Source organism: Cajanus cajan, chromosome 6 (assembly GCF_000230855.2).
Source record: "Cajanus cajan strain Asha chromosome 6, NIPB_CcT2T_4, whole genome shotgun sequence".
Taxonomy (NCBI): Eukaryota; Viridiplantae; Streptophyta; class Magnoliopsida; order Fabales; family Fabaceae; genus Cajanus; species Cajanus cajan.
Genome location: NC_138522.1, coordinates 31,026,505 through 31,040,175, shown reverse-complemented (window position 1 = coordinate 31,040,175; position 13,671 = coordinate 31,026,505). Strand labels below are relative to the sequence as shown.

Here is a 13,671-nt window from a genome sequence, read left to right as displayed (position 1 = left end):
AGCCTCCAAAAAGGTGTTTCACTCAGCAGTTTGTACCTCAATCCTCCTTCAAGGCTAAGCTCCTTTGAGGTCAACCAATATGCCTCAATTATACCTTCCTTCCAAGTGTAATAGATTGAACAAGGCTTATAGTTTCACCAAGTTTAGCAAGCAACACAAGAGAGGAAAGAAGCCAAAGAAGTAAAACTGAAAAGCACAATTTAGGATAGGCAAAACTCTCATGGGAATTGATGTGACAAACAAAGAGAGCCAAAGAAGACACAAAGCAACAAATAAGGCTAATTTCAAGGCTAGCACTCAAAAGAATTGCCTAAGAATGGCACTAGATTTGATTACAAAAACCAAAATAAAATTTTGTGCAATGCTATGATGATTTAAAAGTTCTTTTCAGCCACTGTAAAGAGAAGGAAACCGCATGAAAAATTCACACAAATTCACTAGGCCAAGTGCTACAAAATTGTCAAATTTTCAGCTTGAATTTTTCTAGTTTCTTTTCTTTTGCTTTCTTTTTCTTTTTCTTTGCTTTTTTGAAATCTTTTTCTTTCTTTTCTTTCCTTTAAACACAGAATATTAAGCACTGGACAGAGGCCAATTACATCAAAAAGGTTTCCAAAACAAGTGGAGAAAAGGAGAGAAAGAAGAGAAGAAAATACAAGTGCACTTTTAGACCAAAATTTTCAGCACTTTTGTGACTAGTTTTTATTCAATTTTGTCACTTCTTTTAGCACACTTAATAGGCGTTTTCTATGCACTTCTTTCTCAATTTTTCTTTAATAAAAGCAAGCACAAGACACACCACAGAATTGCTGGTCATATATTGCTATGAAACTAATAGCAAAGAATTTCACAAAAATGACTCTAGAACATGTTAGGTCTAATAACATGCATAGGAATTAATTGGTGAGCACTCTAAGAATGATTTAATCATGCAACCAGCAATGACACATTCAAGAACAGGCTTTCATTGAACAAGATTGAAAAAGAAAAATGGGACAACACGGATGCAATGACAAAAAAAGAACTACACATGACAACTAAGACAAAACTAGTAGATTACAAAAAGAAAAGGCATGCATTCTTGTTTCTTTCTTGAACTTTCTTTTAAGACCGAATACCATAGGAATTCAAAAGAAGATAAAAACAATCCTAATTCATATAGAAAGACAAACAAAGAGTACCTACAGCACATACCAAGATTGATTCACAAGAATTATCAAAAATGAACCAAGAAAAGCAAGACAATGTGAGTGAATTCTATAGATTTATAAATGTGACTCAAGAATCACTCCAAGAACATACCAAGACTCAAAAAGGAAAAAGAAGACAAGGAGAACAGCAACAAGACTCTACCAAGATGATTCAAGACATGCAAAAGAAAAGAAAGAAAGCAAGGGAATCGGATTACTTGGAGTCCTAGCTCTGATACCAAATGATGGAAGAACTTTGGAGGGGGCCGGATTGATGTAGCTTCCTTCAAGTCTCTCCCTAGATCTTTGGCTCCTAGAATCCTTCCAATGCTTGTGTAAGGCTCCAATGGAGGGAGGAACCTCACGGCCACCTTAAGATGGTGGAGAAGCCTCTCAAGAATGCGCCACTCTTGGTGAAGGGATAAGCATTCTTCAACCCGCCACACTTGTCTTTGGAAAAAGTGATAAGAGATTGGTTTTGCACAAAGAGGTTTAGGACCTTTGGGAGGAGAGAAATCTGATCTCTAATCTGAATACTCAATTCTCATTAATGCCAAAAGTGTCATACAAGTGAAAATTTGAGGCTATAAAGGCGTGGCCACCTAGGGGTTAAGCTAGACTAGATCATGGTTCACTAGGAACCATGGTTGGGTCCGTCCAACTTAGGGAGCAAGAAAAGGCTAGACCATGGTTCACTAAGAACCATGGTTGAGCCTTCCTAAACCGCCCTTGTGTAAGAGAGAAAAGAGGTCCAAGCATTTGGCCAAGTGTGCACCAATGTGAACACAAGGTGTGAACACAAAGGTGTGGACGGTTTTGATTGGTTTCATTTAACTCCACCCGGTTTGAAAATGGTTCATTTGGTTTAGTTAGGTTCATTCAATGTGAATGGAACCTAGCTAAATCAAATCTATGAAAATTTAGGAGTTAAATGAGTCCAATATGTAAAACCTTTATCCTAAGACCACATTTGGCTAAAATGCTAGGAGCACACTTTAGTCTACTAATGCCACTCCTATGCCTACTTCTAAAAAGAAAAAGGTGCCTCCAAAATACAAAGGCAAAACAATCCTATACAAAGTCTACTATATACAATATATACAATGGGACTACTCAAGATACTACTAAGGAGAAAAGTACACAATGCTCATGGTGAGCAAGGGTCTAAGAAGCACCTCCTCCTTAGATGTCTCTTCTAGCTTCCTTACCATGGACCTTGTCAAAGGTCCAATAGCCTTCATGTATTCCTCTTCCTTGGATGGTCCTCCATCAAGAGGGTTCTCCAATAGAATGTATTGGCTGAGAAGTAGAAGGTGGTGGCACAATGGTGGTACCTCTACCTCTCCCTCTTCCCCTACCTCTACTAATACCTCTACCAGTGCCTCTCCCTCTTCCTCTATCAGTCATGTTATTGCTCATAATCTATACACACAATGTAGAACATTAACAAATAAAGTTTATTAAGACATCAATAATAAGTTCAACATTAACAAATAATATCTACTATATAGTAATATATGCATATCCACAAGAACCACAAGATTATGACATCAAAGTCTATTAATGCACACATATCAACAACAATTACAACATTACTTGATGTGAATATGAAACATGAAATTAAGTTAATTCTTCTCCTATTACATAAAAGAGTCAATATGAAACATGAGATTAAGTTAATTTGAATCTATATCTTCATAAGTTTCATCATAATCGTCTTCATTACTTGATGTCAATTGTATGTCTTCTTCTTCTTCTTCTTCTTCTTCTTCTTCTTCTTCTTCTTCTTCTTCTTCTTCTTCTTCTTCTTCTTCTTCTTCTTCTTCTATGTCATTTGGAACTTCCTCTACCATGCCCATACTATCAACAAGACTTTGTTGAAAATCATCATTTGAAACAACTAAAGGCACTTGTTGTAGATCATCATCTTGGTAAGCAACATTTGTTTCAAATTTATCATTTTCTAATGATTGAATTATATTTCGTGCCTTGGTTTTTATGACACCAAACCAACCTTGTTGTCCCTCAGGAAAGGATGTAAAATACACTTGTTCTACTTGTTGAGCTAGTATAAAAGGATCATAAGTATGATATCTCCTAGATTTTTTAATTTCAACATTGCCATAAATATCTATTTTTGTCCCTTGAGAACTGGAATCAAACCAGTCACATTTAAATAAAACCAACTTCTTGTTAGGCCACCCAGTGTACTCCAATTCACAAATATCAATTAACAGTCCATAATAATCATTTTCCATTACTTCATATTGGCCTCCTCGCACACAAACATGATGGTTTGTTGTACTCATTCCCTCATTTTGGGATTTAGTTACAAACTTGTATCCATTGATAGCACAATTAGGCCATTTTGTGACTTTTCTAATAGGACCCCATGCCAAACTCCTTAAAAGCACATCATCAATTGCATTATCAGGGTTAAGCACCTACATTTGATACTTTGTTAGTCAAAGCTATTAAAATAAGGTATCTTGTTTGAAATAAAATAATTATTTCACGTACATGTGTTTTAAACCAAGTAGAAAAGTTCATGGAAATTTCCTTGTGTAGGTTGGCTTCATTTATCTCAGGGTCCAATTCCCGTAACAAATGCGAGTACATACTGCATATCCAATATTAGGATTTAATCATTTTTAAGTTTGATTTAAATTTATAACACAATGTTTATATTAAATATACTCACTTTAAGTAAGGAACCAGCTCTGGACAATTTAAAAGCACATACAAATGTGCAACTTCCATTTCCTTCTCTTCCAAGGTAGAATTGATACGTTTCCCAAAAAGACGACATGGATAATTGAAAATTGACAATGGAGGATATGAAGAAGATTGTTCACCGTCATCATTTCGTGACACTCTTGTTCTCCTTGATGGAATATGGGAAGGATAATAATATGATGCAAATGTGGACATCTCCTCAAGTAAATATGCTTTACAAATTGAGCCTTCCACATAAGCTTGGTTTGTAACTTTCTTTTTTAACGATCCTATAAACCTATGAAAAAAGTAAGTCTTTAAATTCAAGCAAAAAAAAAATAACGATGTTGTAATAGATTTAGTATTAATAATAACTAACCTTTCAAATGGATACATCCATCTATATTGAACAGGGCCACCAACTCTTGCTTCATATGCTAAATGAATTGGTAGATGTTCCATTGAGTCAAAAAAACTTGGAGGGAATATTTGTTCTAGTTTGCACATTATGATTGGAATGTTATCTTGTAACACACACAACTTCTCTTCTGAAAGCAAGGACGAAGTAATTTCTCTAAAGAATTGACTAAACTCAGTAAGAGTGTTCCATATAGGCTTAGGCAACACTTTGAATGCGACTGAAAGCAAACGTTGCATAAACACATGACAATCATGACTTTTCATGCCAAATAACTTTGCTTCCCTCAAGTCAACACACCTACTCAAATTGGAAGCATAACCATCTGGAAGCTTGAGACTTATAACCCATTGACAAACAGCTAGTCTTTGTTGTTTGGTTAATGTATATTGTGCCTTTGGCTTTACAAGGTTCCCATTGTTGCCGACATGTAGTTCTAAACCTCTACGCTTACAATGAACTTCCAAGTCCTTTCTAGATTTGATAGTATCCTTTGTTTTTCCTTTGGTATCCATGACTGTGAACAAAATATTGAGAAATACGTTTCTCTCAATGTGCATCACATCAAGATTATGTCGAAGAAGATTTGTCTTCCAATATGGTAATTCCCAAAAAATACTTCGTTTTGTCCAATTGTGCTCTTTCCCATAGCCTGATGGATTTTGTTCTTGGGATTCTTCAATACTTGGTAGATGTTGTACCCTTTCCCATATTTCTTCACCACTCAACCTTCGTGGAGGAGTTAGAACCTCAACTTTGCCTTTTGTAAATGAAGTCTTATTCCTTCTATATGGATGATCTTGTGGTAAGAATCGACGATGGCAATCAAACCATGATGTCTTTTTACTACATGCAAGGCTAAACCCTCTATTATTTTCCATACAAATTGGGCAAGCAAGTCTTCCCATTGTCATCCAACCACTTAACATCCCATAGGCTGGAAAATCATTGATCGTCCACATCAAAGCTGCTCTCATCAAAAAAATTTGCTTCAAGGACACATCATAAGTCATAACTCCATCATCCCATAGCATTTTTAATTCATCTATAAGGGGGCGCAAGTACACATCAATTTTATTCTTTGGGTTGGATGGCCCAGGAATTATAATGGTTAAGAACATGAACTCTCTTCGCATACACAACCACGGCGGCAAATTATAAGGAGTAATAATTACAGGCCAACAAGAATAAGTCCTACCAGTTTTGTCAAATGGAGCAAAGCCATCAGCACACAACCCTAATCGAACATTTCGAGGCTCTTGAGCAAAATCAGGCCATGTTTCATCAAAGTGTCTCCAAGCTTCTGCATCTGAGGGATGAGACAAAGAACTAGGTTCTCTTTGATGAGTATGATGCCATTTCATTTCATGAGCTGTTTGCATTGAAGAATACAATCGTTTCAACCTAGGAACAAGCGGGAAGTACCACATACTTTTAAGTGGCACTACTTTGTCCTTACCTCGTCTTGTAAAACGTTTATATCGCTGCCTTTGACAAACTTTACAAGTTTGGAGCATCTCATTTTCCTTGTAGTACAACATACATCCACTTGGACAACAATCAATTTTCATACTTCCTAACCCCAATTCAGCAACTATTTTCTTTGCTTGGTAAATATTTTTAGGAAAACGATTGTCATCTGGCATTATATCCCCCATAAATTGCATCCATTCATTAAAACATCCTTCGGATAAACCATAGTCTGTTTTCAAAGTTAAAGCTCTTAAAGAAGCAGACAAAACAGAATATTTATCACAACCATCCCATAAAGGAGATTGTGCATCCTTTAACATTTGAAAGAATTTTTGTGCCTCTACATTTGGATCTTCCATCATTATGTTGTTGTTGTCATCATCATGTTGGTCAAGGTGGGTGCCAATTTCTGGTCCAGCAGCATCCATGACCAATTGTTCATAATTATCAAACATTTCCCTAGGCCCATTACTAGCATAGTATGATTGATCTGCAACCATAGGAGGAATTGGGGGTATTGGTTCACCATGATTTGTCCAATGATAATAGTTAGCCATGAATCCCTTCTTGCAAAGATGCACCCTTACTAAGTTAGGTGTTTCATATCTCCTACACTTACATTTCTTACAAGGGCACCTAATCTTCCCTTGTCCAATATCATGTTCATCGTGTTCCAAAGCAAAATTCACAAATTCATTAATTCCGACAATAAATTCTTCTGTGATACTTCTATGACAATCCACTCTATTATCCATCCACCTTCTATTTTCAGGAATATTCATTTCTGATGCATATAATAAGACAAAATTAATTATTATAACAATTTTAATATATTTTCTCCTATGACACTCCTATGAGCATTAAATGAATTTTGTGTATATATATATATATATATATATATATATAGAGAGAGAGAGAGAGAGAGAGATGGTAATCGATTACACGATTCTTGTAATCGATTACCAGACAATGAAATACATAATGCCATGTTCTCTGGTAATCGATTACACGATTCTTGTAATCGATTACCAGACAATGAAATACTTATTACCAGGTTCTTGGGTTAATCGATTACACGATTCTTGTAATCGATTACCAGACAATGAAATACTTATTGCCAGGTTCTTGGGTTAATCGATTACACGATTCTTGTAATCGATTACCAGACAATGAAATACTTATTGCCAGGTTCTCTGGTAATCGATTACACGATTCTTGTAATCGATTACCAGACAATGAAATACTTATTGCCAGGTTCTCTGGTAATCGATTACACGATTCTTGTAATCGATTACCAGAAAATGAAATACTTATTGCCAGGTTCTCTGGTAATCGATTACATGTAATCAATTACCAGACAATGAAATACTTATTAAAAGGTTCGATTACCAGAGTGGCGCTGTGTTGATTCCAACAAAGTCTCTTTGCCTCTCATGCAATGCAAGTATATGTGTTTATTAATCTATTAACAATACCATTTACAGTCATTGGTAGAAAAAAGTTATCTCTTGAATTAGTAGTGTCATTAAATGTAACCACTATTTAAACCATTCAATTCAAAGGATTTTTTTATAATAAAATTAAATTTATGACATTATTCATGTAATACCTTAACTACTTTTATTGGTGTTGATTAATTAGTCATTTGTTTCTTAAATAAAGGATTAGAGGGAGTACTATACTAATTTATGAGAAGCAGAGTTACATTCAAAATAGTTTAGATGTCAAAGAATCCAATAACAATTTGTATTAATAGGGATTAGGATATGCTTGTTTATAAATTTTCGAAGAATTAGGTAGTTACACACATGCAGACTTTGGCAGGGAGTCATCATTTTAGACAAGCAAGAAAGTTTTTCGGAGAATCATTTGGTCTAGTGGCATACTAATTACCATCGAAGTAATATCATTATTCGAGAGAGATGTACAAAAAGTATATAGAAAAGTGGAACAAAACATTTTGGGAAGCTTATGAAGGTAGTATACCTACTACTGATTTTCAAAGATGTCATTCCTTATTATAGAACCTGCAGTACAAAGGCTGATAAGGAAGTAGAGGTCCCAATACTGGGCCAGAGTCAGAAAAGGCCTACAATATGGAGGCTTTATTCTAGATGGAATAAGGGCCTAGTGGAGAGTTAATTATCTTAGGTGGAAACTAGAGGGAAGAGAGATCATGTGGGAAAAGGATTATTTAATAAGCTGATTGGAGAATAGGGGATCTGTTATTGGAAATCACAGTTTGTTAGGCCTTTTGCTGGGCAGAGAGTGTTTTCTCTGGGGAGGTTAAGCTCTGGTTTCTTTCTTTCAGTTCTATAATAGCTCAAGCTCTCTTGAATTCAACAAAACTCATTTTATTGAATATTTTGTTTTCTTCAATATTTTGTTTTCTGGTTTCAGAATTCATAATTATTCCAAGATCTGGAGACTATAAATCATCATATATTCCATAGAGAACTCCTTATTTGAAAGCAGTAATAGGTTCTTCCTTGGGTAGTCCACAAAGGAAAAAACTTGTATGCAATTCCATAGGTCCAATTGATTTTGTTCTCTAATAAGAATTGAAATTTGACCTCAATAATCCATGTTGACATGTAATGGAAACCTTTATCATGCAAATTACCAAGGTACAAGTCCAATTCTTATTAGACAACAGCACCAAAAGTACCTATGGAACTACATGTAAGTTGTGTCCTTCCACAAAACCCATATATCCATTAACCTTTATAATTAAAACACATTTTATAGCAGCCAATTATCACAGATATTTTGGTCCATTACTCCATTAGCATCATTCCTTTCTTCCCAGCAAACCTCATTACCTTGATACATGCTCAATAAACCTTGAAACAACCAAGTTCCACTACTGATATCCATCCAAAACCATAAACCTAGCCCTTGACATTGTAGTTTCGTTAATATCGTATATGCCACACCAATAAACCATGTAAAGGACTCACCTTCACGCTGTCTTCACCTTCACAGGGAAGCAACAAATTACTTGGATATCCTCTAAAGTGTACCTACAAATCATAAGATACAGATTGATTGTAGCTAGCATAAAAATGTTGTAATAAATCCCTCCTAATTTCTTTAAGCAATCTTACTATTTCATTTTAAGCCCTACTCCCCTTCCCCTCCCAAAATCAAAAAATAGCTCATAGCACATGGACCTATATTCATTTTGATAAGCAGCAAACGAAAACAAAACAAAAATCTTTACCGTCAAATTCCACGGCCTCTCTTGGCTCCACGCATACAAGATCAAAAAGAACACCAGTGGGTATATACCTGCACGAATCATGAAGAAATTGGTGAGTGCAACGCGATGCGAGAGTGAAAAAAACATCGTAGACGCACCACTTAAGAGGAAGGCCCTTGTATTCAAACCAAATGGTGTAACTCGAGGGGGAAGCGTGGTGCTGAAGTGAGGCTTCAAAAGCGAAATGAACAGAGTGCGTCTACAATGAGATTAAACCACTTAAGAGTGTTGCCTATCCTGGGAGCCAACAGCTGAAAGCGAAGAGAATGGTTCACATTTTTCAGGGGCGCGGGAGGGAAATGAGATGAAAACCTAACATGAGAGGAGGACGGAGAGTGCGTCTACAATGACTTAACAAAAAGAGTGTGGGATTGAAGTGAGATGAAACCCTAACTTAAGAGGAGGAGGGAAAGTGTTCAGATTTTTCAGGGGCGCGGGAGGGAAATTATTTTCCTATTTATTTTCAGATTTTTTTTAAAACACTTTTTTTAAACAAATTCTACATTAATTTATTAACTATACTCATTTTTTAACTAAGTTATTTAATTTTAGTTTTTACAATAATTTATTTTTTATGAATTAACTGAAATTTTGAAATATATTTTTTAAAAAATTAATTTTTTAGTCAATACGGTAATTAAAAAGTATTATAATAAATAATTTTAATTATATTTTATCACGTTTTAATCAAGTGAGTGAATGATAATAAATCAACTAAAATTCTAAAATATATTTTAATTAAAAATAATTTTTTGGTAAATACGGTAAGTAAAAAGTATTATCATAAATAATTAAATTAAAAAAGAATAAATTTTATAATGATTATTTTTTTAATGATATTAAATTAAATATTCTAATTATTTTATAATAAATTAAAATGAAAATATAATAAAATATGTTAACTGATATTTTAAATAAAATATATTAAAATATTATAATGAAAAGAAATTTAATATTAAATGAAAATATTATATAAATCATAACTAAAATTATAATAAATATTTTGATATTAAAGAAATATGTTTTAAAGTTTTATAATAATTATTAGTATTTTAATAATGAATATTTATGAAAATTAATTTTTGTAATATTTTGATTTTTAAGTAGCTAGAACGGGTCGTTCTCAAACTGTAACGGGTCGTTCTAGACTACTAAAATAGCCTATTAAAACTAAAGCAGAACAGGTCGTTCTAACACATAAATTTATGATCAATACGCAAATACAAAATGGCCCGTTCCCATAGTGGAACGGGCCGTTCTAATCTAAACTACTAAAATAGTCAGATGTTTATTGTATGGATTAGAGTGCTCAGTAGGTTCTTAAGAGAACCATGAGAGAAACAAACAAAATATACAAGTTTATATTTTGCTTTTTGATTGTTCTGTTATATTTCTTGTTGCATGAGATGTATGAATATCTATTTAATTTCACAAATAGATGAGTTTTGATTTGAATTAAACATGTTTGATATTTTAATTATGAAAAAAATTAGGTTATTCAATTTTTATTATTTGTGTTATGGTATGTGGGAGAGAGGGTGTCACACAAATGATATATAGTTATTCTTAATAAATAAATAAAATATATATATTATTATTTTTATAATATTATTGATAAATTAATATGAATAATATTATTAGTATATTTATAGATAAACTAATAATTTGATAAATATAACTTATTATATATTAATATACTTTTACAAAAATATAAATATATTAATTATAAATATACATATCTTATCTACTATATTTTTATTTTTGTAAAATTATATTAATATATACTAAGTTATATTTATCAAATTATCAATTTATCTATAAATATACTAATAATATTATTCATATTAATTTATCAATAATATTATAAAAATATACTAATAGTATTATTTGATATATGCATTATTTGATCTATGCGTTAACAATTTTAAATTGAACAGTTTCATCGTTAAAATTTAATGTTAAACATAAGTTATTGAATGAAGTAAGTATATGTAAACTTACTGTTGGAGTAAAAGGATCCCTATTCATCTATTAAATTAGGTTATCACATACCATTATATACACTTCATGTCTTTAAATCTTTTAATAAAAAGTAAAATTAATAATTCAAATTTATTTATTTATTTCTTAACAATTGAGGGTTATAATATTATCCATTATTTTGGAGACAAAAATTAGTTACAAGATGACGTAATATATTTTTCCTATATAGATAATCAAACAACTATATATTTAATTATTTTTCTTCCATTCATTATCTCAGTCTCTCTGTCTCTCTCTCTATATATATATAGACAAACAGGTTATACTAACACTGATTCCGGGTGTAACTTTTATATATTAAATATTACACACCGCTTGATAATTAATTATATTATGAATAATAATATATATATTTAATTAATCTTTATTTATATACTTACCTTTATAATTAACAATCTACTTATTTCTAATTTTTATATATAGATTCATTGAATTTTTAAATATAATACTCATATATTTATACTTATTAATTACCTATATTTTACAGATTTACTACTTAAATATAAAATTCACAATATTAGGATACTTGAAAACACAAGATCGAGTAATACCTGTGATATTAATAACTTTCATGCAAAATAAAATATTTCCATTTTTTAGGTTGTGCTTATTAATTTCTTTCATAAATCTAAATTAGATTATTTTATAAGTTTGCTTTTAAGCATAAAAATTAAGAAATTAAAGGATATTATTTTATTAACAAAAAATAAGAAATTTTTAATTTTTAACTAAAAATTTAAATTTTAAAATTAAAAATTATGAAATTAGAAAGATATTTTTCAATAAATAACTAAATTAGTTAATTATTATTTATTTTTTATTTGAGGACATTATCTTCTTATAGTTATTTTAATGACTTTTATAGAATATTTTAAAGGTTTTTTATAATATTACTATTTTAATAATGAATATTTATGAAAAACAATTTTTGTAATATTTTGATTTTTAAGTAGCCGCCCAAAATGGGCCGTTCTCAAACTTGGGCCTCTACGCCCTTAAGTAAAAAGAGTTGCGCCCTGATTATCAGCTATAGCTTTTGGCGTAGTAGCCTACCATGGTCATGTAATCGATTACCAGTATGTGTCTGCTTGTTAGAGCTGTCAAAGTGGGCTTCAGCTCGTGGGTCAACCCGGCCCACCTTGAAAACGGGCCGGGCCGGGCCAAATAAATGAAAAAATTTTGATGGGTCAAAAAATGTGACCCGGCCCACCCGGGTTGAACCCGTGGTGGGCCGGGTGACCCACCTGACCCACTTACCAACCCATCCCCTAAACCCACTAACAACTCACTTAACTATTTATTATTGTAGACCCCTAAAATTGTCCGGGTCGGAAATAAAGCTTGAAGACTCTCGAAGACTGAAGGAAGATCAGCCAGAAGGACTCCTGGAAGGCCCTAGGAGGGTTCTCTGTAGGTCTAGAGGTCTTAGAATAGCTCAAAATAAGGAAGTGGAGGGAATGAAGCCCAATACGGCCGTACTGAACTTAATACGGCCGTATTGAAGCTTCAATACGGCCGCAGTGAACTCAATACGGCGTATTGAAGTTTCTGAAACTTCAATACGGCCGTACTGAAATCAATACAGCCGTATTGAAGCTTCAATACAGCCGCAGTGAACTCAATACGGGCGCATTGAAATTTCTGAATTTCAATACGGCCGTATTGAACTCAATACGACCGTATTGAAGTTCAAAAATTTCAATACGGCCGTATTGCTTCTGTAGGCTGTATTGCGCCTATTCCCTATAAATATGACGTCAATTGGACGTCATTCGACACTTTTTGAGATAGTTTTAACCCTCTCCTTGAGTATTCTGGGGTTTTTGAGCAGTGTTCTGCCCTAGAAATCACTTGGAGAGTTGATCCGACAAAGTTCTTGACCCCCGAGCCATTTTGCTTGAGGATCGAACCTAGTCGAAGGGAAATCCTCCGGATTTCCATAGTTAAAAGTTTTTTAGGAAGGAGCGAGCGAGCTTGTAGAGCGAGGGAACGCCAAAAAGCTTCCCAGTTTCACTCAATATATAAAAGCACGCTTCAAGAGGTTTCTTCTTAAATCCTTCCTTTTACTGCTTTCTGTGTGCATATTTAAACTGTCATCATGTAGATAGTTAATTTATAATTGCTTAGAATAAATAGGGGTAATTTAGTAATTTTACGCTGTTATTTTAGAAAATAATCTGTCATAGGGAACCCGAAAGGGGCGCTGTGGGGTGCTAACACCTTCCCCACGCGTAACCGACTCCCTTACCCAACTCTGGTTGTAATGGCCAAAGTTGATTTGAAAAATCAATTGCCTTATCCCTTTTTCCAATGTTTTGAGTAAAACATTGGTGGCGACTCCACGAACCCCTCCTTTTGCGAAAACCACTAATCCATGGAGGGTCCCGCTTGGGATTAATATGGATTAGTGAGACTTTTAATAAAATTGCTCGTTTGACAAGGTCTCAGATTGAGAATACGTCATTCTAGCAATCCATATTTTTAAACAAATAAACGAGTCCAACCATCCTTCGCGAAAGCCGAAAGCCCGTTTCGGGCCGGTGGCGACAGATGGCGACTCCACTGGGGAATGC

The 13,671-nt window shown here is 33.5% G+C and overlaps 1 protein-coding gene across 2 annotated transcripts; it reads right to left on the bottom strand.

Moving 5' to 3' along the window:
• Positions 1-1,647: 1,647 nt before the first annotated feature.
• On the bottom strand, positions 1,648-6,897 carry LOC145959023 (uncharacterized). Of its 2 annotated transcripts, XR_014434629.1 has the most exons (3): positions 4,282-6,897; positions 2,914-4,200; positions 1,648-2,609 (listed from the first exon to the last, which is right to left on the bottom strand). XR_014434629.1 is itself a non-coding variant. In XM_083076915.1 (2 exons), the coding sequence occupies exons 1-2, from the start codon at positions 6,573-6,575 to the stop codon at positions 3,885-3,887; spliced, it is 2,610 nt and encodes an 869-aa protein (XP_082933041.1). In that variant the 5' UTR covers positions 6,576-6,897; the 3' UTR covers positions 2,825-3,884. The 2 variants fall into 2 exon arrangements, 1 of the variants encoding a protein (XP_082933041.1); XM_083076915.1 differs by lacking the exon at positions 1,648-2,609 and having other exon boundaries at positions 2,825-4,200.
• Positions 6,898-13,671: the final 6,774 nt, after the last annotated feature.

Bases quoted from the DNA above. Each gene is read 5' to 3' on its own strand.
- LOC145959023 (XM_083076915.1), bottom strand. From the start codon at position 6,575: ATGAATATTCCTGAAAATAGAAGGTGGATGGATAATAGAGTGGATTGT. The intron at 4,201-4,281 runs GTTAGTTATTAT...CTTTTTTCATAG, and splicing joins TGGATGTATCCATTTGAAAG to GTTTATAGGATCGTTAAAAA.